General features: G+C 43.9%; 1 protein-coding gene across 3 annotated transcripts in view; it reads right to left on the reverse strand.

Moving 5' to 3' along the window:
• The window catches only part of LOC146690116 (titin-like), a 218,377-nt gene that overhangs the window by 81,129 nt on the left and 111,171 nt on the right, over positions 1–26,077 (reverse strand). For all 3 annotated transcript variants that reach the window (XM_085434978.1, XM_085434981.1, XM_085434979.1), the window contains 33 exons: positions 25,681–25,959; positions 24,927–25,335; positions 23,340–23,464; positions 22,971–23,237; positions 22,528–22,797; positions 21,590–21,889; positions 20,615–20,917; positions 20,170–20,357; positions 19,748–19,862; positions 19,352–19,642; positions 19,100–19,251; positions 18,594–18,741; positions 18,113–18,412; positions 17,619–17,906; positions 17,242–17,538; positions 16,405–16,591; positions 13,275–13,390; positions 12,894–13,193; positions 11,657–11,956; positions 11,443–11,548; positions 11,011–11,207; positions 10,459–10,764; positions 10,221–10,374; positions 8,701–8,825; positions 8,487–8,605; positions 8,203–8,383; positions 3,484–3,786; positions 2,840–3,382; positions 2,428–2,730; positions 2,003–2,159; positions 1,734–1,876; positions 351–469; positions 61–238 (listed from right to left, as the gene is read on the reverse strand). In XM_085434978.1, coding sequence (XP_085291104.1) covers positions 61–238; positions 351–469; positions 1,734–1,876; positions 2,003–2,159; positions 2,428–2,730; positions 2,840–3,382; positions 3,484–3,786; positions 8,203–8,383; positions 8,487–8,605; positions 8,701–8,825; positions 10,221–10,374; positions 10,459–10,764; positions 11,011–11,207; positions 11,443–11,548; positions 11,657–11,956; positions 12,894–13,193; positions 13,275–13,390; positions 16,405–16,591; positions 17,242–17,538; positions 17,619–17,906; positions 18,113–18,412; positions 18,594–18,741; positions 19,100–19,251; positions 19,352–19,642; positions 19,748–19,862; positions 20,170–20,357; positions 20,615–20,917; positions 21,590–21,889; positions 22,528–22,797; positions 22,971–23,237; positions 23,340–23,464; positions 24,927–25,335; positions 25,681–25,959 — 7,569 coding nt within the window. The remainder of the gene's footprint in view (positions 1–60; positions 239–350; positions 470–1,733; positions 1,877–2,002; positions 2,160–2,427; positions 2,731–2,839; positions 3,383–3,483; positions 3,787–8,202; positions 8,384–8,486; positions 8,606–8,700; positions 8,826–10,220; positions 10,375–10,458; positions 10,765–11,010; positions 11,208–11,442; positions 11,549–11,656; positions 11,957–12,893; positions 13,194–13,274; positions 13,391–16,404; positions 16,592–17,241; positions 17,539–17,618; positions 17,907–18,112; positions 18,413–18,593; positions 18,742–19,099; positions 19,252–19,351; positions 19,643–19,747; positions 19,863–20,169; positions 20,358–20,614; positions 20,918–21,589; positions 21,890–22,527; positions 22,798–22,970; positions 23,238–23,339; positions 23,465–24,926; positions 25,336–25,680; positions 25,960–26,077) is intronic.

The raw sequence follows: 26,077 nt of genomic DNA on the forward strand, positions 1-26,077 counted from the left end.
TTGAACACTGGTTCAAATTTCTACATTTTTAAAAAAAAATTTCTGAGTTTTTCAGCTAACCTGCAGGATTTCTGACGAATACAGACTCTGTGAATCCTGGTGTTCCCTCTCCAGCAGCATTACAGGCAATGACTCTGACCGTGTACTTTGCTCCCTCTCTGACTCCATAAACAGTGAAGTTCCGAGTCTTCCACGGACGTTCCGTAGATCTTGACCAGTCCTTGGTACCAGCCATAGCCTGAATAACACCACAAAACAAACAAGAACATCCATCAGGACTGAAATCAACTTCTAACATGACAGAATCTCAAAAACAAAGTTAAAAACCTATGAGAAGTAACTTTTTTCACCTTATCCACATGATATCCCAGGATTTCCCCACCTCCATTGTCAGCAGGCGGGTCCCACTCAACTTCGATGGAGTGGTCAGTAGTTGCTGCCACTCGGGCAACTGGAGGACCTGGAGGCACTGTAGGGTCAAAGTAAACACAGATGAATCTCACCCTACGATTGACTATATTTCAGTGAGAATAACTATACCCAGATGAGGTAGGAAGTAATTCAGTTCGAATATTATACTAAAACAAAAAAACACTTGGAAATCATCTAATCTAATGTTTTAGATCATCAAACAAATTGTATTTAACAAAGACAACATAAGTAAATAGAAAATGCTGTTTTTTTCATGATGATTTCATTTAGTACAAGAATCCAAACCTACCTGGCCCTATATGAAAAAGTGAACCTAACAGCTGGTTCTACCACCTCTCGCAGCAAGAACTGCAATCAGGTGTTTGCAATAACTGGCAATGAATCTTTTATATTGGTGTGGAAGAATTTTGGTCTACTCTTCTTTGCAGATATGTTTGAATTCAGCCATATTGCCCTGTTTGAAGTCATGTCAATCCATTTCTATATGTTTTAAGTCTGGAGTTACTCTTGGCTACTCCTAAACCTTCAGTTGGGCTTTTTAGGCCATCCAAACGTGAACTTGCTGGTGTGTTTTGTATCATCGTACTGCTCCATAACCTGGGTGCGCTTGAGCTTCAGGGCACAAAGTGATGGCTGAATATTCTCTTTCAGGATTTTCTAGTAGAGAAGAGAATTCATGGTTCCATTCATTTGCTCATTTTATGCCAGATGCAACAGGACTCTTCAAAATGTTAAACTGTAACCCTTTCCCTCCACGGCGGCGATGTCTCATTCGAATGCTTGCCATATTAACTTTCGATGGCACTTTATCTGCCTGCCATGTTTGACCACAGATAATGGGGAATCAGGGTTCAATTCCGGAGAGAACCTGACAAACGACTACCACATCCAAGGAAGGCAGCACACGCACCAATGATCCCCTCCCGACTCAGGGAGGTAGTGATGAAAAATAACAATACAGGACTCTTTCGAGGCCCTGTAATGTGAATGTGAATGAAATAATCTTTTAAAAAATATTTTCTATTTACTCAGGTTACCAATTTCTAATATTAAAATTTGTTTGAAATTTTATCTGAAACATATAAATGTGACAAGTATTAAAAAAAACCAAAAGAAAATCTTAAAAGGAGCAAATAATTTTACCATAACTTTTTCTTCTTCATACTTCTAAATTCTAAAAATTGCCAGTTGCTCATTTTTCAAATATTAAATAAATGTTATAGATGGATATAACTAAGAATAAAACATTTAGTGACAACTCACAGTTCTGTCGAACAAAGGATTTAGAACAGTTTACGTACAAATTGCTGGCTGGGCAGTCTTGGGTTCAGAGGGAACACTGAACTTTCCAGGGCCGGCCTGGTTTTCGGCAGCAACTCTAAAGATGTAAGTCAGCCCCTCGATCAGACCTTCAACATTTAGCTCAGGGACAGGGATGATGTTCCTGAAGACCAAAGGTACCATGAAGGCTTTGTTATTACCCTCACACAAGCCAATATGCATTTTCATGTGTCTTGTTGCAAATTGGAAAAGAAAGAAAGAAAATGGTTACATTGTATGGTTTTCTCACCTATTTACACGTGCCCAGTGTGAGCTGTTGATCTCACGGCGCTCCACCCAGTATCCCAAGATGGGGCTGCCATTATCATTTGGTTCATTCCATGTGACCAGCATGCTATTGGCTGTGATGTCATCAACTTGTGGTTTATCAGGTGCTTCGGGAGGTTCTAAGGACATACCGAGATGAAATAGCAGAACAAAAATAAGTGGTATGTTACTATTGTTTATATACCTTTAAGTTCATTAATAGCACAGTTATTTGTTAATTAATCTACATAATGACATATATTTAATTTCAGTTGACCTTTAATCAGTTACAAACATTTTTGTGCTTTAAAACTTTACAAACCAAGCTGAAAAAAACAACAAACAAATAAAACAAAACCAAAAACTAGCTTACAGCATAGACCAGAATAATAATAAATGCACCCATACCAAAAGGATTCTTGGCAATGACCGGTTTGGAGACACAGGGTGGGCCTGCACCATACTTGTTCTCAGCCACGACCCTAAAGATGTACTCCTTCTTTTCAATGAGTTTGGGCACCAAGTAACGACATCCTTTCAATATTGCGGTAACGGTGCTCCAACCAATCTCCAGCTTGGAGTTGTCTTTCTGTTCCAGGGTGTAGTTGAGAATCTCGCTGCCACCATCATCCAGAGGGGGATCCCACTTGCAGATCACAGAGTTCTTCCTCACCTCCTCGAATCTAAAGTTTACGGGAGGCCCGGGAGTATCTGTAGACAGAATAAATGTTCAGATTTGAACTTTTTGTATCTTTTTTTAACACATGATTAGCTTTAAAGTATAAAGCTTTGGTTATAGAAAACACAAAAGAACTCGCACCGAGTATGTTGACCTCGCAGGTTGCCGAGGCAATGCCATGGTCGTTCTCCACCTTCACCATGTAGACACCATGATCAGGGCGAATTGAGTCCCTGATAACGATAGAGGATACACCCTTGTGGCTATTGTCGATGGCCAGGCGTTCATTTATGGTGGGGTAGTCTGGCTCCTCGACCTCTGGTTGTGGAACTTCCTCCTCCTTTTTCACCTCGCCTTCTTTTTTCACCTCGCCTTCTTTTTTCACCTCGCCTTCTTTTTCCTCAGGTTCTTTCACCTCTCCCTCCTTCTCCTCTTTCTTCTCAGCTGTCCCCTCTTCTTTCTCCTTTTCCTCCTTCTTTTCCTCTTCCTTCTTTTCCACCTTCTTCTTCAGGGGTTTTTCAGGTCTCTTCCGGAGTGGCTCAGGCTGAATTGATTGGTTGTTCCAGTACCAGGTGATCTGAGGGTACGGAGATCCTGAAATGTTGGCATCCAGGCAGATCTCGTAGCCTCGCTTCACGGCGAGACCAGACTGCAAGCTGCCACTCAGGAAAACCTTTGGAGGATCTAAGAGAGAAATAAAATCAGACAAACCGAAATGCGTACCTAGAAATAAAGAAAGTGAGAGATAGATCGAGAGAGAACGAGACCACACAGCTGATACATACCAATGGTATCAGCGGCCTTGATAAATGGCGTGTTGCGTGATGGCTCACTGATCCCAGCAGCATTTTCAGCTCTGACTCTAAAGGTGAAGTTCTTTCCTTCAATCAATCCTCTGACGGTGTAGGATACTACAGGCACCAGGAAGTCATTGCACCTCTCCCACTTGTCCTCTCCTTTCTGCTGCTTCTCTAGGATGTAGCCCATGATTTTGGAGCCACCATCATACATGGGAGGCTTCCAGGTTAGAGTAACAGTACTGGATGTTGGGTTGTGGGTTTCCACATCCACTGGTGGGTCAGGAGCATCTGGAACAAGGTTTTGCATTCAGTTAGATTTCTCTTGGAAGCAAAATGTCAAACATTGAAAACTTAGGAAAACTAAATATTCATTTTCATACCAACACCAACTAGAATCTTGATATAAATGAGTAACAGTAGGTGGACATTAGGTAAGGCTGCACTTTTTGCAGCGATCTCGTATAGAAAACTATTCTGCGCATATATAAAACAGGTCCGTGGCTCCGAACTGTAGTACAGGGACCTCTGGCTGATACGTCGGGTTCGTGTCGGGCTCGTAGCTGAAAACGAGCTTTACTTTGTTGTCTGGGTCAAGTTTCAGACAGAGAGGCGTTGAAAGGCTGCTCCAACAGAACTTATTGTTTCAGAGGAAAACAGGAACACGGTGTACAGTCGAGTCTTAATAGCTTACTTACAGCTGGGCTCGTCAGGCTGCAGTGGTTATTATTATTATTAACGGGCGACCGTGGCTCAGGGGGTTGGGAATCGCATCTGTAACCGGAAGGTCGCCGGTTCGATCCCTGGGCTCTCTGTCCAGGTTGTTGTGTCCTTGGGCAAGACACTTTACCCTGCTTGCCTACTGGTGTTGGCCAGAGGGGCCGATGGCGCGATATGGCAGCCTTGCTTCTGTCAGTCTGCCCCAGGGCAGCTGTGGCTACAACTGTAGCTTGCCTCCACCAGTGTGTGAATGTGAGAGTGAATGAATAGTGGAATTGTAAAGCGCTTTGAGGTTCTCGAAAAAGCGCTATATAAATGCAATCCATTATTATTATTATTATATTTACATGCTTCCAGCTTCCGTTTCTGCTCGGTGACAAGCTGAAGAGGAGACATGGGCCCATCCTCCCGCAGGCCCACCACCCGCAGGAGGCGCCATAGGGGTCGGGTGCATTGTGTGCCGGGTGGCGGCCAGGAGCGGAGGCCCTGGCGGACTGACCTCCGGCTGCCAAGACTGGCAATAGGGACATGGAATGTCACCTCTCTGGTGGGGAAGGAGCCTGAGTTAGTGCGTGAGGTTGAGAGGTACCGGCTAGATATAGTCGGGCTCTCCTCTACACATGGCTTGGGCTCTGGAACCAGTCTCCTGGAGAGGGGCTGGACTCTGTCTCAGTCTGGAGTTGCCCCTGGTGAGAGGCGGCGGGCTGGGGTGGGTATTCTAATATCTCCTCGGCTTGCTGCCGGTACTTTGGGGTTTTTCCCGGTGGACGAGAGGGTTTGTTCCCTGCGCCTTAGGGTCGGGGAACGGGTCCTGACTGTCATCTGCGCTTATGCGCCGAGTGGCAGTTCGGAGTACCCAGCCTTCCTAGAGTCCGGGGGGGGGGGGGGGGGGGGTGCTGGAAGGTGCTCCATCTGGAGACTCTGTTGTCCTGCTGGGACACTTCAATGCTCACGTGGGTAACGACAGCGAGACCTGGAGGGGCGTGATTGGGAGGAACGGCCTCCCTGATCTGAACCCGAGCGGTGCTTTGTTATTAGACTTCTGTGCTAATCACAGTTTGGCCATAACGAACACCCTGTTCGAACATAAGAGTGTCCATAAGTGCACGTGGCACCAGGACGCTCTAGGCCGTAGGTCGATGATCGATTTTGTAATCGTATCACCAGACCTGCGACCATATGTTCTGGACACTCGGGTAAAGAGAGGGGCTGAGCTGTCAACTGATCACCACCTGGTGGTGAGTTGGATCAGGTGGCGGGGGAGGACGCTGGACAGACCCGGTGCACCTAAACGCGTAGTGAGGGTGTGCTGGGAACGTCTAGCAGAGGCCCCAGTCCATGAGGTCTTCAACGCACACCTCCGGCAGAGCTTCAACAGCATTCCGAGGGAGACTGGGGAAATTGAGTCCGAATGGACCATGTTCAGCGTCTCCATTGCCGAAGCTGCTGCATTGAGCTGCGGCCGCAAGGTGGTTGGTGCCTGCCGTGGTGGTAATCCCCGAACCAAATGGTGGACACCTGAGGTGAAGGGAGCCACCAGGCTGAAGAAGGAGTCCTATCGGGCTTGGTTAGCCTGTGGGACTCCGGAGGCAGCTGACAGGTATCGACAGGCCAAGCGGAATGCGGCTCGGGCAGTGGCTGAAGCAAAAACTCGGGTGTGGGAGGAGTTCGGAGAGGCCATGGAAAAAGACTTTCGGACTGTCTCGAAGAGATTCTGGCAAACCGTCAGGCGTCTCAGGAGGGGAAAGCGGTGCTCTACCTGCACTGTGTATAGTGCTGGCGGAGCGCTGCTGACGTCGGCTGAGAAAATTGTCAGGTGGTGGAAGGAATACTTTGAGGACCTCCTTAATCCCACTGACATGTCTTCCGAGGAGGAAGCAGAGTCTGGGGATGAGGGGAATGACCCGCCAATTTCCGGGGGCGAGGTCACTGAGGCAGTTAAACAACTCCTTGGTGGCAGAGCCCCTGGTGTTGATGAGGTCCGCCCCGAGTTCCTGAAGGCTCTGGATGTTGTAGGGCTGTCCTGGTTGACACACCTCTGCAATGTTGCGTGGAGATCAGGGGCAGTACCTGTGGACTGGCAGACTGGGGTGGTGGTCCCCATCTTTAAGAAGGGGGACCGGAGGGTGTGTTCCAACTACAGGGGGATCACACTCCTCAGCCTCCCTGGGAAAGTCTATGCCAGGGTGCTGGAGAGGGGAGTTCGTCCGCTAGTCGAACCTCGGATACAGGAGGAACAATGCGGTTTTCGTCCTGGTCGCGGAACACTGGACCAGCTCTTTATCCTCTCGAGGATACTTGAGGGTGCATGGGAGTTTTCCCAACCAGTCTACATGTGTTTTGTGGACTTGGAGAAGGCATTCGACCGTGTCCCTCGGGGTGTCCTGTGGGAGGTGTTGCGGGAGTATGGGGTGTCTGGCCCATTGCTACGGGCCATTCGATCCCTATACAACCGTTGCAAGAGCTTGGTTCGCATTGCCGGCAATAAGTCGGACTCGTTCCCGGTGGGTGATGGGCTCCGCCAGGGCTGCCCTTTGTCTCCGGTTCTGTTCATAATTTTTATTGACAGGATTTATAGGCGCAGCCAAGTGGCGGAGGGCTTTCGCTTTGGTGGCCTCAGAATCTCATCTCTGATTTTTGCGGATGATGTGGTTCTGTTGGCTTCATCGGGGGCGGGCCTCCAGCTCGCACTGGAATGGTTCGCAGCCGAGTGTGAAGCAGCGGGAGTGAGGATCAGCACCTCCAAATCTGAGGCCATGGTTCTCAGCCGGAAAAGGGTGGAGTGCCCACTCCGGGTCGGGGATGAGTTCCTGCCCCAAGTGGAGGAGTTCAAGTATCTCGGGGTCTTGTTCGCGAGTGATGGGAGAAGGGAGCCAGAGATCAACAGACGGATTGGGGCTGCAGCTGCAGTAATGCAGACGCTGCACCGGTCCGTCGTGGTGAAGAGGGAGCTCAGTGTAAAAGCGAAGCTCTCAATTTACCGGTCGATCTATGTCCCTACCCTCACCTATGGCCACGAGCTGTGGGTAGTGACCGAAAGAACGAGATCGTGGATACAAGCGGCAGAAATGAGCTTCCTCCGAAGGGTGGCTGGCCTCTCCCTTAGAGATAGGGTGAGAAGTTCGGCCATCCGGGAGGGGCTCAGAGTAGAGCAGCTGCTGCTCCACATCAAAAGGAGCCAGCTGAGGTGGTTCGGGCATCTGACAAGGATGCCCCCTGGGCGCCTCCTGGGTGAGGTGTTCCAGGCATGTCCCATCGGGAGGAGGCCCCGGGGCAGACCCAGGACACGCTGGAGAGATTATATCTCTCGGCTGGCCTGGGAACGCCTTGGTATTCCCCCGGATAAGCTGGAGGAGGTGGCTGGGGAGAGGGAGGTCTGTGCCTCTTTGCTTAGTCTGCTGCCCCCGCGACCCGGCCTCGGATAAAGCGGATGAAGATGGATGGATGGTAATAATTTAAAAAAATATTTCTTCATGTCATTATGCAACTAGGGGTGACATGGGCCGCGAGATTGAGACAAAGACATTAGAGCCTCCTAATGCGTGTTTTGTTTGGGTTTCCATCGGCGTGGAATCACCAAAATAGAGAGGGCATAGCCTAACATATGAAACAGGAAAAAAACGCTGTGTAATCCCTTTACTTCAACAAAGTAACTGTATTCTAAATACCACCTTTTTAAACAGTAACTGTAATGGAATACAGTTACTCATATTTTGTATTTTAAATACGTAACGCTGGTACATGTACTTCGTTACTCCCCAACACTGAGTACAAGTGCTATAAAACTTTAAGAAATAATAATCAATCTTAAACTGGGAAAATCACACAGTATCATCTGTGCTGACTCCTGCTGCTATCCCTCGAATGGTTAAGGGTGAATGCTTTAGCTAATCTCCATCTCCATCCCAAGTGATCATATTCTCTACTGGCATTCTCACAGCAGGAAGTATAATCCTTGTATGACATCACCAGATTCGATTTCCTTACGTTTCTGGTCCTCGGCGATGACTGGGTTGCGGAGCTCGATGAACTCTCCTCCTCCAATCTTGTTAACGGCCTGGACCCTGAAGTAGTACTCTCCATTGTGGATGAGATCTTTGACCACCCAGCTCACCTTGCACTCTCCTGACATTATGTTGACGTATGTCCTCCTGCCGGCCTCACGCCGCTGTGCGGCACCACAAAAGGAACAAATGAAAAAACACATGAGCATTTTATTTTCACTGTCAGATTTCTAACGTGATCAGTAAAAACACGCTGCCATCTCAGACCTGCAAGACATAGTGAAGAATTGGACTACCACCATCATAATCTGGTGGATCCCATGAAACTTTACAGGAGCTCTTTGTGATCTCAGAAGCCACAATTTCCTTGCAAGGACCAGGAAGCCCTGAACACAAAGACATAGAGACATGAAAAAACATCGGCTCCAGGTTCAGTGTGTCTCTCCAGTGATGTACAAACTGGCCATGTGTGTTTAAATACCGATGACTTTGACATTGATGGTGGCACTGGCACTTCCCAGCTTGTTTTCTAGTGTCACTTTGTACACTCCAGCATCGGCATGAAGACTGCTGTCAATCTCCAGGTGACAGGAGGTATACTCCTTCCTGTTGAGCACCAACCAAGAAAGAAAAGACACAAAGCCATTTTAATGGAGCTCATGTTGGGCTTTTTCCCAGCAAAAAAAGATCAGTTTTCTACTGTTTGTTTGAAGAGTAATTTCAATATAGTATTCTTTAAAGAATATGTTCTTCTATTATATCAGTCATTCCATCTCAAATCAGTACATCCATGAGGGTCTGAAAGGCGTCTATAAATAAAATGTATTATTATTATTATTTTATTACATGTTTGGTAACATTTCTACTTAAACAACTCCAATTTTCTTAAATGTTTTATGGTCCAAAGTTTACCCATATATAGTGAGTGCTGTGAAATTTTAGTTTTATACATTAGAATTAGTGCTGTCAGAGTTACTCTCGTTATAATGACGTTAACGTCATAACCGCATTCACGCGGCAGATCTCTGTTAGCACGGATTGGCCCATGTTAGGGGCTGCACGGCACTAACGCGCTAACAGGCTAACCGTGCTAACACTTTGACGCTGTGCAACCCTAAAACATGAAATTTTAGTTTTTGACATTAAAATTAAAAAAGAAATATTTTTTAAATGGTCACTTTCAGACCATTGTTTTGCTAACTGAAATATAAATATATGTGTCAAAAACTAATAAAAACTGGTCTTTCTAACAGCTGAAATAGATCAATTTGGGACAGATACGCACATAAAAAAATTGCCTACTAACCCCTCTGACCCTAAATCCCTAATCTATCCCTAACCCAACCCTAAACCTGGCATGACTTCTACAGGTAAGCAGAGATCAGGCATGTAAATACATATAAATTCCCCATTCTTTATATTCCCAGATCGGGTGCTAGTAGAGGCTGGGAGTTTGAGGGTCCTGCTCAGTTTCTTGGACAGCACTCTTCTACCTCTTAGTATATTTTAAACTTAATTTTAAATATCAGACTGAATGCATTAAGTCTCAAACTGTTGGGTAGAGCAAGTGTCAAAAATGAAAACTATGAATATGTTTTAACAACATTATTTTTCAGTTATCACAAAAAGCAATACCTGGATACGCTAGAATTTTTTTCTATATTTTTCTTACCTTAACTTGCCACTACTCAGACATTTACACATCGGTCCCAAATTAAGGATCTTGATGCATTTTGATGGTAAGAAAAATGAAAATTTTAGACTCAAATATTCATGTTCAAACTTTTCCTCACATTTAAATGTGTGAAAAATGGCTTGAAAGTGGGTGGATTGTAGATTTTTATTTATTTTTTTGTTTGTTATATTAGGATTAAATTTCACAGCAAGCATAAAGTTTTTATGCAAATCAGAGATGGATGAGTGTAAGGCCTGTGCTGGTGTGAAATGAAATAACCGATATGACAAAAGTTCTAGATGAAAGGATTCGCACAGAACACTCACCTAAAGCCAAGGCGTTCATCCGCCTTCAGCTCTTTGCCATCTTTGTGCCAGGTGATTTTAGGTAAGGGGACTGCTCTAAAGGGAACTGGGATGTGCAGCTTTTCTGTTTCCACAACAACTAGATCCAGAGTCTGGAATTCCAGAGTTGGGTTGCCTGAAAACACAGAAAAACAAAATCTTTCTCAGCCACAAATGAAGGGCACCGGTGACTCTCAGAAACAAATATGAAGATTCTTACAGTCAGAGTCTTTGGCAAAGACATTTTCAGAGATGTCCGACGGTTCGCTCTCTCCGATAGCATTAACGGCCCTCACTCTCAGAATGTACTCCTTTTCAGGGGTCACACCCTCCTCTACACGGTACTTGAGCTCCTTCACTGGACGGGAGTTCACCCTCATCCACTTCTCAGTTCCAGCCTCGCACATCTCAATGTGGTATCCTCTGACAGGGGCACCGCCATCTGTTTGTGGAGGTTTCCAGGCAATTGCCAGGAAGTCTCGGCTGGCTCCAGTCACGTGTAATTCAATGGGTGGTGATGGGATGCCTGGAGGGGAGAATATAAACTCAGACTCTCCGCACTTTAAATTGTTTTTACTGTTACAATATAATTATTAATGAATTGAAAGCCTTTATTGTCATTATACATAGTATAACGAGATTAGAAACAGCTCTATAAAAGTGCACACATGCTTATAGCATTTTATAAAAACTATACAATAATTTAACTATACACTTACTGTAAATATATGAAGCTTATTTATTTATTTTTTTATCTATTTCCTGAGCTGACCTGTTGGATCTTCTATGGTGAGAATCTCGGTGGGTTCACTTGGGTGTCCACTGCCAGCCTCGTTCTCAGCTCGGACCTGGAACTGAACCTCTGTTCCCTCAATGACGTCTGTTACCCTGTACTTACAGTCTGGACCCGAGGTCTTCCCACATTTCACCCAGCGAGTTCCAAGCTTCTCTTTTTTCTCAATGGAATACCTGAACAGCCAATGGAATACAAGGGAAATAGACCTTTATACATACTAGGTCGAGGAAACAAATCTGCTGCTTCTGCTGCAGGTGCCATTTACATGGTGATCTACTAAGTGCCTATCCTGCATGAGAAACGTAAGGAAATCAGTTTTGCAGAAATGTTTAAGTTGCACGGGACTTAAGTTGTGCAATGTCACATACAGGGTACAAGATAAAATGTGATAAAATGGTAAAATGTAACCTGAGGATGGGTCTTCCACCATCGTTTTTCGGTGCCTCCCACTGCAAGTCCACATATCTTTTGGTCACAGCACTGACAGCGAGAGCGTAGGGTGGGCCAGGAGTACCTGGAAATGAGGAAACATTATCGTCGTTCTTTGACAGATCAGCAGTGAGGATTTTCATTGCCTTCAAATTGAAATGATTTGTGCGACTGCGCATCCTTTCTAACTTACTGAAAGTGTCTTTTGCCAGCACAGAGTCCTCCATCTCACAGAAGGGTCCGACACCCACAGCGTTCTCAGCAGCAACACGGAACACATAAAGCGACCCTTCATTGAGCGGTTTCACGTCGCACTTCAGCTCTTTGACTGTGGTGTCCACAGTCTGCCAACCTTTACGCCTCACATCACGTTTCTCCACAATGTAGTTGGTGATGGCTGAACCTCCATTGCGCTCAGGAACCGCCCATTTCAGCTCAGCACTGTTCCTGCTGATGTTGACAACCTCTAACCAGCGTGGAGCTGAGGGAGGGTCTGGGGAAAGGAAGACAAACCACAGTTTTAATCTGTCGGTGTGACCTGGCCAGCTTCAGAGCACCAGCTGTCGGATGTGTCGCCCATATACCATAGTGTACCACGCTTATTCTCTACCAGTTTGTCTTACAGGGAAATGTTTTGACTGTTTAAAACTTCAGATATTCCAACAATTAAAACTAAATTTAAACAATTAAACTCAATTTAAGAAAATGTGAAACTGTGCTTTACATGTCACATCATTCGTCTTTTCCAGATGAAAAACACATTTCATCTAAAAAACCTGTTTAATTCAGGGTGAACGTACTCAGAGTTTGAACACTGATCAGCTGTCCTACAACAGTAAATGCTGAGCTGCCAGTCTGAGAGGTCAGCTGTTGAACGGCCCTCCTGTCTTGTACTCCCCACATAGACGTTTTCCCGAGGGCGTTCCATTTTTACCAATTATCCAAGCGTGCATTTAAGTTTTGGTTTTCAGTTTTGGTACTGAAGCAATGATATATCCCACTGTACTGATGCTCATGATTGGACATAGATTTAAACCCACCCTGAATAAATGCAAAATTTTAACCTTATTTTGAACATAAAAAATAATAATCAACCCACCTCTGTGTATTTTTATGGCAGTTTTATTAGCACTCTGAGAGGCTTATGTGGGAACCTTTCTCAGAGAACCCCACGTATGCTTATTGTACAGTTAACCGTTTGTGTTCTGGACATTTGTTTTTATTTCATGTTTGTCTAAATTGTCTGACAGCACCTGTGTTACAGAACCACACACACTAAATATCTATGTTTATTTGTGTGTGTGTTATAAATTGCACATTTTTTTAAGCTCACCCCTCTTGTATTATGTGGCAGTCAGTGCAGAACAGATCATTGATCTATGTTTTACTCCAGTATGTTTTTCTGTTTTTAGATCATGAGTTATTCTTACTGAGTCTCTCTTTGCAGAGCACTGGGTCACTGGGTTCACTGGGTTCGCTCTCTCCAGCCACGTTAACAGCTCGCACTCTGAACGAGTACTCCTGCTTCTCCATCAGGCCCTTTAGGAAATATTCCAGCATGGGGATGTTCTCTGCCACACGGATCCAGTCCGTGGTGCCGGTCTTTAGCATCTCAATGACATAGCTATCAATCTTTGCTCCGCCATCATGCTCTGGTTTGGTCCACATTAGGAAGCATGACGTCTTAGCTACGTCCTTCACTGTGGGTTTGCCAGGGGGCCATGGAGGGTCTGGTAGGAAAAACAACCGTGACATATTTATCTATTCTAAACAGATTTAAAGTGCTTATAGAAGTAAGGGAAATTTAGTACCAATAGGATCTTTAACAAGGATTGGATCTGTCTCCTTGCTGGGTTTCCCAGTTCCGGCCAGATTCTCAGCAAGGACTCGGAACTTATACTTCTTCCTGGTTGGAAGACCTTTGACCCTAATGAAGAAAAGTACACTGTAATCTACCAAAGAAGCTTAATGCAAGAGTCAGTTTTGAAATTCGACAGCAGAGTAGCTAGGCTAACCTTTTTTGTGTCTTTGACTGGTCAAAAAAGTTATAGCATATGAAAGTTCTCTTTTTACCTGCATTTTAATGCAAATATAAAAAACTTCAATAACGTTTTGTTTTTCAGTTTATATTGTTGCCTCATTTCCATTGTCAGATGTTGAATAATAGAGATGATGCATAATCTTAGTTTCCCATATGCTTTTACACAAATCAATTGTTTTTAACTTTGGGAACCATCACAAGGTGCAGTGCATTTCGGATGAAGACTCAGTGGCCAGTATCAACACTGCTGTGTTGCTGCTGTAGTGTTGCAAATGTGAACGATGGAGATTGTTGTGGAAGTTTTCCATTACAGTTTTTTCTGATTGCTTAAACCCTAACTGTGATTCCTGTAGCACGATCTCTAAAACTATTCAGACTTATAGCAAAACCACTCACTGAGTTTGCAAAACTAAAAGCACAAAAACTGCTTTGCACTCAGTTTGCAATTTTGTAACACACACTTTGCAAAACTGTAGGCACAATTCACTGCACAACACTCAATTACCAAATTTCCAACACACTCCTAGCAAAAGTATACACATGTATGGCTATCATTAACACTAATTTGCCAACTGTCTGGCACACTTTCACATGTGAAAACTTTTTTAGATAATCAGTTCACTTTGCAATCAGCCTAAGCACTATAATACAGGTAAGCTGTGTGTGCAGAGTACAATGGAGGGAGCAGAAAGAGTGAGAAGTAGAGGAGGCCGAGGAAGAGGACGTGGAGGGGAAGAAGTAGGATGAAGAGGACGACAAGGACAAGGAGGAGCAAGAGGAAGACGAGAAGGGGGGAGAGGAAGATGAGGAGGGGGGAGAGGAAGGGTAGGAAGAGTAAGAAATAGAATTGCTGATGACATCAGAGCTACAATAGTGGACCATGTAATCAACCGTGGAATGACCCTGAGGGTAGCTGGCCAACGGGTCCAGCCTAACTCGAGCCGCTACACTGTAGCAAGCACCATAAGGACATCTTGAAATGAGAATCGGTGAGTACAGTCACTTCGCACAAAGATTTGTAGCACTGCCATATGCCAATGAGAAACACACCAAAACCATTGATGTAAAAATACTGAAATTGTTACTTTACAGAATTGCTAGATGACCAGATGCTGGGGCAGAGGAAGCATGTTCACTGCAGACCAAGTAACCCATATAGTCATTATGGCGATTGCAAATAATCCTATACTTGGAAATAAACACTTGTGTTTGTTTTGATGTGTGTGAATAAACACCAGTACTTGAAGTTTGGATCCCTCTATGCTTATGGATCTATGACAGAAGTATGAGCTCAAACTGACATAGCCTACCTTGTGCACAGAGAAAGCAAAAGCCAGATGTGTTTTGTATTCATACCATCAGTGTGCAGTTGGCGCATTGTGTGCTTAGTAGATGATGGCTTGTGTGTACTGTTTGATACGGAAACACCATTTTTACTAAGGTGTGAAGAGTTAATCTAGCTGTGTTTGCTTTTGCAAGAGAACTACAATGTTTTGATGATTGGGTGACAGGTTTTCTTATTTGTGTGAAGAGTTTTGCAAAAATAGCCAATAGTTACAAAAAATGTGCTTAAGCAATCAGAAAAAACTGTAAGTAAAGCCTGCAGACGAGCGGTGAGCGGTAGCTAACATTCTTTAAAAAAAAAAAAGCTAACATTCTTTAATCACAAACAAAGAACAGAAAACCAAGCTTGGTGGAGCCTGCATGATCGTGGGGCAGACTCAGCTAAATACCGTCTCCAGGAACTAAAGGCAGTACACAGCTGTTTCACAGCTTAAGGTTCGCACTCCCTTGCTACCTCCCAGAGTCCTCGAAGAGACAAAAGACTCTTCCTGTGGAGTTGTCTGCTTGTCTGCTTCCCCCCAACTTCCTTACCAGACCCCTACCATTTGTCTAAGTAAGTAAGTAAAATTTATTTATATAGCACATTTCACAGATAAAAATCACAAAGTGCTTTACAATAAGATCAGACATACAAGTTTAAATTAATTAAAAGCCCGTTTGTATAAAAATGTCTTCAGCTGCTTTTTAAAGGAGTCAGTAGAGTCTAGACAGCGTAAAGACAACGGCAGAGAGTTCCACAGCCTCGGTGCCTGAAATGCCCGATCCCCACGTGTTTTAAACCTAGTACGTGGGACCACCAGTAGCCTCTGACTTGAAGACCTAAGTGCTCGGGATGAAACATGAGGTTTCAACAGGTCAGAGATATACTGGGGAGCTTCACCGTGCAGAGCTCTAAAAGTTACACCTAAAATTTTAAAATGAACCCTAAACTGCATGCTAAAGAGACATGCTAAAATCCAGGGATTTAATTCATCAGATCTATTTGCCAGACAATTTTTCAGCTCGGTGTAAGAGACTGAAGCACAGCTGTGACGGCTGTATGAATTGATTGCTTCAGTCAGCCTTTGTCTGTTGGAATCAAAATCACTGAATTAACTTTTTTTCTAATAGGTTAACTTATGGGACAGGTGCTTTGTGAAAACAACAAAAGTAACCAGATCAGTTCAGTCAGTTTCAGTCTGGTGTTACTAAACCACACATTTGTCCGTGTACAGGGGTCGCTCATAAATTAAGTCTAAAGTTCTTATCTCCAAAAATGGATTTGATCCAGAGAGTCCTGGATAGAAGGTGAACCTGGTAACAGTGAAAACCTTTTAGATGCTATAACTTGTTTTGACCAGCCACCTATCCCACGTAGTTGTACTGTGTTTTTATAGTTAAGAACACATTTCATTTCAGTGAAGTATCAGAGAAAACAGAAAACATCAGGAGCACCAGTACTTTTTCTAATATTCCTGAGTTTAAACTTTTCTGTTGGAAATGTACATCAGCACACTAATCTACCAAAGAAGCTCAATGTGTAAACATCAGTTCTGAAATGTGACAGCTAGGCTCACCTGTAGTTTGTGTCTTTGACTGGCAGCTTGTTGCATCTTATCCACTTGTCATGGTCAGCTTCGTATCTCTCCACCCAGTATCCAGTAATTGGGCTTCCTCCATCCTCATCGGGCTCATACCAGTTCAGATTCAGAGAGTCCTTTGCAATATCTGAAGCCTCCAGCTTGTAAGGAGCCCCGGGAGTATCTGAGGACAAGATCAGATGCATCAGGTTAGTCCAAGTCATGAAGACTTGATGTACTTGACCAACTAGGGACCTGAAAGTAAAAAAGCCTGATTATGATAAATGTTCCACACTAAACTCTTCAGTTAGCTGAGAATCAACAAGAACAAGAATCTCTCACAGGATCTTATAAAAAAAAAACCTGTACGATTAAGCTGTTTTTCCATCTTAACCTCCTAAGACCCGAACTCTTCCACGGCAGCATTTTTAATTTCTCTTTGATATTTGGGCTGATTGGGACCTGATGAATGTAAAAACAAAGAATTACCAGATTATTTTTTTTACCTGATTTTTGTTTCTAAGAAAAATGAGAGCCACAAATGAGGATATTCATTTAAAATTTCATTAGAACAGTAGCAGGATAATGTCCTCGTAAGTGGATATCAGGCCCTTGTAGAGCAAAATTGAGTATTATGGTCTAAATAACCCAAAATGTGATGTCCACATATGTGGACGCAGGTCCTAGGAGGTTAATGCTGCATCAGACATTTCAATCCAAACAAACAGAAAAAATACTACTGTATATGAATCTATACATAAAAGAAAACTGGAAATGGACTCATCTACAAATGGAAATTTCTGTTTCTAAGATATTAGATGTAAGGTAGCCTACCAAAGGGGTATTTAGCAGTGATTGATGGGTGTTCAGCAGCTGGACCAACACCAAACTGGTTTTCAGCAAATACTCTGAAGATATAGTCCTTGAACTTGATCAGACTGGTAGCTTTGTATGTGGTCAGCTTCACAGTGGAGGACAGTCTGTGCCAGATCTCACTATCAGCAGCTCGCCGTTCAACAATATAGTTGGTAACTTTGGAGCCACCATCATCACGTGGAGGGTTCCAAGCCAGAAAGCAGGACTCATTGGTGATTTCAGAAATGTCAAAAGCAGCAGGGGGACCAGGCTTATCTGTTTTGAAGAGCAGATTTAAAATTGTAATCAGCAGAAACGGAGAATCTGTACCTTTCTCGGTCGTTAATTGATCTTACCAAGGATGTTGACATCCACAGTGGCAGTGGCACGACCGCTGCTGTTGGTGGCTTCGATGATATAAGTGGAACTGTCATCTCTCTTTGTCTTGGCGATGGTAACCATGGAGTGTCCTGGCTTGGTGTCGATGGACACCCTGTCGTCTGGTTTGAGGACCAGGTCGGCTTTGGTCCACTTGACTCGTGGCTCAGGCTTACCTGTCACATCAGCAGGAAGTTCAATCTTGCTGCCAGCCTTAGCAGTCAGACCAGCCAGAAGCTTGGCATCCAGCTGGATCTCTGGAGGCTCTGCATAGAAATTAAGGACAAGAAGTCAGTCAGTAGGTGGGCATTGAGATGCCATAGTCACAATAGAGTAAAGAGGACAGCAAGCTCAGTGTGACCACATAAAACTAATGGCTTGCTTATACGGAGTTTATACGAGGGAATAACTTGTAACGTTGGATTACACCATATGAAATTTCATGGTCCTAAGAGGACTACATCACAAGTACCTTTAGGATCAACAGCCTGGATCTCATCAGTGGCTTTGCAGGGCCGGCTGGCTCCAAGTCGGTTCAGGGCTCTGATTCTGTAAGAGTACCACTGACCCTCAATAAGATTCGTCACCTGGCACTTCAGCTCAGGTACCAAGTCCCCACAGGGCTCCCACTTATCCGTTCCTCTCTGACAGCGTTCAACATTGTAGCCCCGGATGCCGCTTCCGCCATCATACTTTGGCGGCTCCCAGGTCAGGAAGATGCCACTGGCTGACTTGTCCCTCCACCTCAGGTTTTCTGGAGGGTCGGGGACAGCTGGAGAAAAAAAACAGTTGGAGCGCTTAGAAAGTTTCTCAGAAGCAGTTTAATCGAAAGGAAGTCTCGTGTTGTTCTGACTCTACGTGTACGAAGAATGTGTTTAAGTATTTTGATTAATAGAGACAGCCAGTATTGTCATTAACATCAATGTTACACATTGAACACTGCCATTACTCACTTGCAGGAGAGGAGACGTTAACTGGCTCGTCAATATACGCTGGCTCTCCCGGTCCACATTTGTTGCAGGCGGTGACTCTGAACAAATACTCCTTCCCTTCAACCACGTCAGTAACGGTGAACTCCAGATCCTGGATCCCTGTGGTCACCTTAGAGAAAGAAGAATTAACATCAGGCTTAACTGGTCCTTCATCACCATGTGCAGTCCAGCTAAACATTTCTTCATGACAGGCTGGGGCCATGGAAATAGTATGAGGGGAGATATTATTGAGTGGGTGATAATACTGGAAATGCACTATACGAGTGCCAGTCAGCAGGTGTTGTTACGATTCGGCTGTTACTTGTTCATGAATACCCAGAGCCAGCTAATTACAGAGCACTCTCTCTCTTACACGTGTGTGTGTTTTAAAATATAAAATTACACTTTTTTAATTTAAATATTAGATGACACATTATGTAGTGATCAGCTGGTTCAGCACACTCTGAAAGCCGATGTCACTGTTGTACCTTGACCCAGGTCTTGCGGGACACGTCTCGTTTCTCCACCTGGTAGCCAATCAGAGGACTTCCTCCATCATGCTCTGGAGCCTCCCAGCTCAGGTGGACATGCTGCCGAGTCACCTCAAGGACCTTGAAGTCCTTTGGAGCACTGGGTGCAGCTGGAGACACAAACAGAAATCCGATGACACAATTTTAACAAAAATGTAACATTTGTCAAGGCTCTGCTCAGTTTTTTTAGGGAAGATTTTTTAGGTGTACCAATAACATTGACTTCAATCTCTCCAGAGACCGATGTGACATCATTCTCCAGATGTAGCGTGTAGATGCCTTTGTCTGGACGGACACTCGGAGTGACCATTAGTTCTGTAAATGTTGACTTTGTCATGAGGAAAACCCGCTCATCATGCACGCTGGATAGCTCCTTCTCTCCGAAGGTCCACTTAGCAACAGGTATTGGATATCCAGTTATGGGGACTCTGATGGTGAGAGGCTGGGGAACAATCACTTCCAGGCCATCTTTAAAAGCACTCAGGTCAAAGCTTGGACCAACTGGAGAAGAGACAGAGGTTTTAACGTGCCTGCCTTTGCCAAGGATTTTACTATGAAGGAATAGCATATGAATAAAATAACTATGAACTAATTCATTAATCTCACCATGTGGGTCGTCAGCTAGCAGAGGTCCGATGATGTTTGAAGGCTCAGAGACTCCGGCAGCGTTTTCAGCAAACACTCTGTAGTTGTACTTAGTCCCATATTTCAGACCTGACACCTGAGGCAAACGTCAGTGAGGGATTACAACAAAGAAATGTCAAACTTTTAAAAAACCTTTTATTTAAAAGACTTTAAAAGACAGTTTTGGGAGGTTTTTACTTTGAAATAACTGGTATGCCTTTTTTAAATGACAGGTTTTTTTAAACCCTCGCTGGAAGGCTTGTTTTGTCAATTATCTAATGACACGCTTTTAGCCCGAAGCAGCTGATAAAGGGCTTTTACTCAAAGGTTGTTTTTGGTCACAAGACACTGAACATCAACGAAACAGCTACTCAGGTTTGCAGATGATTTTCTTTGATTTGTACCTTGTAGAAGAGGTCAGGGCAGAGACGGGCGTTGCAGCGGAGCCACTTGTCAGAACCGTCCTCACAGCGTTCAATGATGTATCCGGTGATCATGCTGCCTCCGTTCTTCAGTGGAGTCTCCCAGGTGAGCTGCACTGAGCTCTTGTTCTGGTCCTGCCAGGACAGGTTCAGAGGGGGGCTGGGACGCTCTGCAGGTGATCAGAAAACACCAATTTTAAACCTGTTAAGTTAGAAGTATCCTAGGGTAAACCAGTGTGTGTGTTACGTTTTACCAGGCAAGAAAGGTTGACACTGAACTAGTTAAGTTGCTTTGGAGTGCTAGCTTCTTTCTGTTCAATATTGATTTTCCCTGATTTTGAGGGACAGACTAACCTTATCTAACCATTAGATAATCATTTTCTTACTTGAAAGGGTAACCAATCATCTTTCCATGAGCCAAACTCACCGATTGGATCCATGATTTTGACGGGCTGTGAGGCAGCACTGGGTTTGCCGACACCGGCTCTGTTCTCAGCTTTCACTCTAAAAATGTACTCTTTATTCTCAATGACATCATTAATGATGGCACTGAGGTCATCAGGTTTGGCCACCAGGACAGGAGACCACTTCACTGACGTCCTGTCGCGGAGCTCAATGATATAAGAGGTAATGGGAGAGCCTCCATCTGACGTGGGAGGCTCCCAAGACAGAGTGCAGCCAAACTTGGTGACGTTTCCCACGATCACATTCAGAGGAGCTTCAGGAACATCTACAGAGATAAACAAAATATATTTTAGTGAACATGTGTTCAAGCATCCAAGTATTAAAGTATATATCAAGTTAAATTTGCACCTCAAAGATCTTGAACTTGGAAGTTTGGGCTACTTTTGTCCACTTAACTAGACTGTTTAATTTCTTTTCATCAAAATATCAATGCTTCTGTTTAATCTGAAACATCCTGTGGCTCATAAAGAAGCTAAGAGAAAGTTGGTGGCTGTGTAAAGGAACAGTTTAAAATAAAATATCATGGGTTATTTTGAACTCTAACAGAGTAAAGATTTTAAAAAAGAAACAAGGATATGAGCAGAACAGGTCAACTTAACTTCAAAGATTTGGCATGTTTGTTATATTAACACCATACTCACCATATTCAGATAATTTGATTTAGCCTCCGTCTAATTCAGTTACGAGAACAATAAGCTAACATTACCAAGATATCAGTTCATGCACTACAAATTTTTATCAGTATTTTGCAATATAAAGTCTCTATATTTATAAAGTTAAACTATTGTTTGTTTTTATTTTACCTAAAAAAGTAACATCTCTTCAACTTAGTTTTATATCTTTTTTGTTACCTTAAAGTGAAGCTTACTGTCTAACATCAGAACTACTTTACATCATTATTTAAATGTGTGCAAAAGATAAATACAGTAAATCTCACCAAACTTGTTCTTAGCTTGCACAGCTTCGTCAGTCTCCACAGTGGGTCCGCTGCCAACCCGGTTTCGGGCACAGACTCTGAATAGGTACTTGGACTCCTTCTGGAGGCCGGTCACTGTGTACTCAGGACTTTCGGCATGGTCGGTGGCCAGTGTCCAGGTCTTACGTTTCTCATCACGTCTCTCCACTACGTAGCCGATGACTTTACTGCCGCCATCGCTCTCAGGCTCCTCCCATGCGAGGCTGATCTCACCATCTGCAGTGTCAGTCACCTGGAGGTTCTTCACAGGTCCTGGGACATCTGGAAAAAGAAAATCACATTATAGGATAAGATAAGCAGCCTGTGGACATCTACACTACAGTATCAGCTCTGAATGAAGAGAAACCCGTTCTAAAGTTTATTCTTAATCACAGAAACAGCAGATGTGAAAATACCACACGACACCCATTATTTTGTTGTTTTAAGTATGACTGGTGCTTTTAAAGTTCACTCGTTATTATGGGATTTGAGAATTTTTATGCTTTTCTTTTTGACAATTAAAAATAATGTTTTGCACCTTTTCATGCTGCTTCAGCTACTTTTGAAGGAAACAACCTGCAGATTTAAGTAACATTCATTATGTATGGGGTGAGAAATACTGAGGCACTATGTATCATCTGAATTAGATTAATATAGCAGAACACAGCTTTTGACGACGTGTTGTCCAGATTTGGCTTCACATTTAACATTAATGATCCCAATAGTGGTCAGACTATTTAAAAAAACTAGCTTGTACTAGTAACTATTTTATCTCTAATATCACACGTAATTACTATAAAATCCTTGTGGAAGCTGCAGTTCAGTGTAATTTTAATTGTAAACTGTCTTAACACTAATTTAGTATAATTTTGTTTACTTGTAGTTAACCAGCTGCTTCTACATAACAAAGGAGACCTTACCAATGACATTCAGGTTGATGAAAGCTTCTCCCGCTCCATGTTTGTTTTTGATGATGATCTTGTAGGAGCCCTCGTCGACCTTCTTGGGGTTCTTTAATCGGTACTCTGTGTGCTCAGCTGAGGTGTAGATGTTGTCTTTTTGCAGACTCAGGTTGTTGTACAGCCAGTCAGCTTCAGCTTGTGGATAGGCACTGTAGGGGACGACCATGATAACAGGCTTTCCAACATCTGTGACGTAGTTCTGGTCAGTGGTCTTTATCTGAGGCACAGCTGCAAGAGGTGAGGAATATCATCAGTAGCACATGTAGCAGGTACAATAACTACTGAACACAACACAGATTTTTCTAAGTAACCCATGGCTCACTGGACAATGCCTTGGACTTGGACTGCAGTAGCAGTGACTGCAGTGACAGTTATTGTATTTTTTGTGTCTGCACTCTCACCTGCCAGTTCCAGCCTGGCCTTTGCATCTTTATCCTTGGCAATGACTCTGTACTCTCCCTGGTCCCGAGGTCTGATCTCACAGACCTGCAATCTGTGGACTTTACCCTCGCTCATCATCTGGTATTTGTCTCCCTGGACAACGGTCATATTGTTCCTCAACCACTTCACCTCCACTCTGTCTTTGTTGAGCTCCACCTCAAATACAACGTCCGAGCCTGGAGGTTCAAACACGTTCTGCGGGGGTCTGATGATTTCCACTGGGGTCTCTGCAGGACAAAATAACATTTTTAAAGCGGTCACACCAAGCAGGAACAGAAGAGGAACTACATTCTACTGAAAACTCTTGGAGGCAACGCTGAGGATTTCACCTTCAACAAAAAGCCTGGCCCTGGATTTCTTCTCCTCCACACCACAGGCATATTCACATTCATCATCAGGTCTGCATTCCTTGATGCGCAAAGTGCAAATCTTTCCATCTCGTTCAAATATGTATCTGAGACAAAATAGTGAATTGTTTAAAAGTAAAGAAGGAGACAGATTCCAAAACAGTAAAGTGTAAAAACGGAGGACACTGTTCATAAGGAAGAATTCTGTGTGGATACAAAAATAAACTTTTGTTTTGTCTCCTTTGTAAATGTGTAAAGTCATTAAGTCTGGGAGTTACTGCAGTTTGTGATTTGGGGGTGCAGTGTAGCTGGCCATGCTAATTTGTCCTGCTCCGATTACGGCTGCTAACTGAGAGTAATTGTGCAGGAACGTGTGTTCAAAAACAGTGAAATTACTGAGGGCAACTTCTCCCTTTGTTTTTGTTGATTAATTTGTATTTATACAGTACCATGCAAAAGACTCAGCCACCCCTCATTTCTTTATCTTTTGTTATGACAGTGGGAAACAGGTGTGGTGATTTATTAAAACACGTGCACACATGTATGGATTACAGTATGAGGAAAAAAGCTTCCCTAAGGACTGGAGGTCCCTACATATGTATGTCTAAAAGTTCACTGAACTTGGATCTGCACAGAACGTTTTCCTTCATTGTGTGGTTGAACCTGGCATAGCTGTAGGCTTCATTTCTATTGGCTGAGCAAAGGCAAGTCACAGGGTGCAGCGGTCAACTGGTTTGAACTGGGTTTTTTTGGCCTTTTTATTGGCTAGACGGAGAGGCTGAAGGGAAAGCAGATTGAAAGAGGGAACATACAGTAAAGGGCGGCAGGTTGGACTCAAACCCGGGCCAGCCACACAGCATATGGTTGCCTGCTCATCCCAGTGAGCTAAACCAGCGTCCAACTTGCTTAAACTTTGGCCGTGGCATGCAGGAGTACTCCTTGATGGCGTGCATGTGCTTTGCCTTTCTCTGCAAAGTGGTAAACCGTTATTGTGTGGTGCAAGTAATAGAAATGATTGCAGCACTAAATGGGACGTGCTGTAAAGGATGCCCCCCTGGGTGAAGTGTTTCGGGCATGTCCGACTAGAACGAGGCCTGGTGAAGACCCAGCACACGCCAGAGAGGTGACATCTCTGTGAACTCCTTGACATTCCACTTATTCAGGGTTTACCCGGCCCCGGATAAGCAGAAGAAAATGGATAGATGGACAGATGGAAAATGGACTGGGCTGAAAGTGAGTAAAAAAAAGCAGCCAGTGCTCAAACACAAACAATAAAAAACCTTCAGAAGGCCTGGAGATCTATTGCTCAGGACTACTTCGAACAATAGGACATAGTATGGCTCCTTGGAACCAAAGTATGAAGAAATAAGGGGCGGCTCGAGACCTTTGCACAGTACAGTATATATTTAGTACTCTGTATTTACTTATAATATAAATATAATAAGGTTCTATAATGAAATATATTAACAGTGAAATCAGTTTGGTCTTTGTTGTGTTGGTCACAGTTTAAAATTAAATGAACAGAGTGTGTTCACATCATTCACAGAGAAAAAGAAACGTTTCACACACCTGGGTCCTTCTCTGATCTCTCGGCCATTTCTGTACCACTTGACTTCAGCTTTCTCTTTGGTCAACTTGCATGTAAATTCTGCGTCCTCGAACTCGGTGATTGTTTGGTCTTTTAGGTGCACGTTGAAATCCGTCGGTGCCTCGCTGATGATGAGCTCTGCTGTGGCTTTGTCATCTCCGGCTACAGCTGTGTATTCACCCTCATCGGCCAGGGTGCAGTCTTTGATGGTAAGAGTATGCTTGTCTTTGTCAACTCTGTAGACAATGCGTTTGCTGAGGGTAATCTCCTCACCGGCCTTCATCCACTTCAGAGTAGCATTGGGCCTGTTGACCTTACAAGAGAAGCTGATGGTCTTCTTCTCCTGAGTGTCAATGTCCTCCGGGGGAACCACTATTCTTAGACTCTCCTCTGAAAAAACACAAAGTACAGTCATATTTCAGACATTAATACTGTAGGTACTTTGGTACTTTGCATTTATATACTTTGCTAATAATACATTGGACATCCTACAATTCTCCTTCTCATGCCAAAGGTGATCTACTGGACCAAGTCTGAGGACTGTTGTTTGGTGAACCCATCATCATGTTAGAGATGATGTGAGTCTTATAATGTGATACATTAAGTGCTCAAAGTAGAAATCATCAAGTGATGTACATGTTCAGCAACAATACTCGGTGATGTTTCACTTTATGTGACAGTGGGACTGCAAACACAACAAAACATGCAGCCATGCTGCTGCCAGGAACCACTCACCCCTGATGGTCAGGCTGCAGTTGCTCTTGGCATGCTCTCCTCTCTGATTGGTCAAGTTGATGCTGTAGTTGGATTCGTCTCCCTTCTGGACATCTTTGATTCTCAGGGAGAAGACATTGTCTCTCTGGGTTATTACGTACTTGCTGCTCTCAAATATGGTGTCGTCGTTCTTCAGCCACTTGGCCTTTGCTCCCTCTGTGTTGACCTCACAGTTCAGGACGACCTCCTGACCTTCTTTGCCCTCTGTGTCTTTTAGAGGAGTGATGATTTTCAGTCTCTCTGCAGAAAATAATAGAGCAGACACCAATGAGAATATTTCTGGGTCATCTGGACAAAAGACTTTAATTTCAAACGGCTGAACTCCTTGAGCCGGGGAAGAAACAAAACCCAAAAATGA

The sequence above is a fragment of the Copadichromis virginalis genome, linkage group LG16 (genome assembly GCF_057382275.1).
Source record: "Copadichromis virginalis isolate Kocher_CV1m ecotype Utaka linkage group LG16, C_Virginalis_male_GT1.1, whole genome shotgun sequence".
NCBI classification, from domain to species: Eukaryota; Metazoa; Chordata; class Actinopteri; order Cichliformes; family Cichlidae; genus Copadichromis; species Copadichromis virginalis.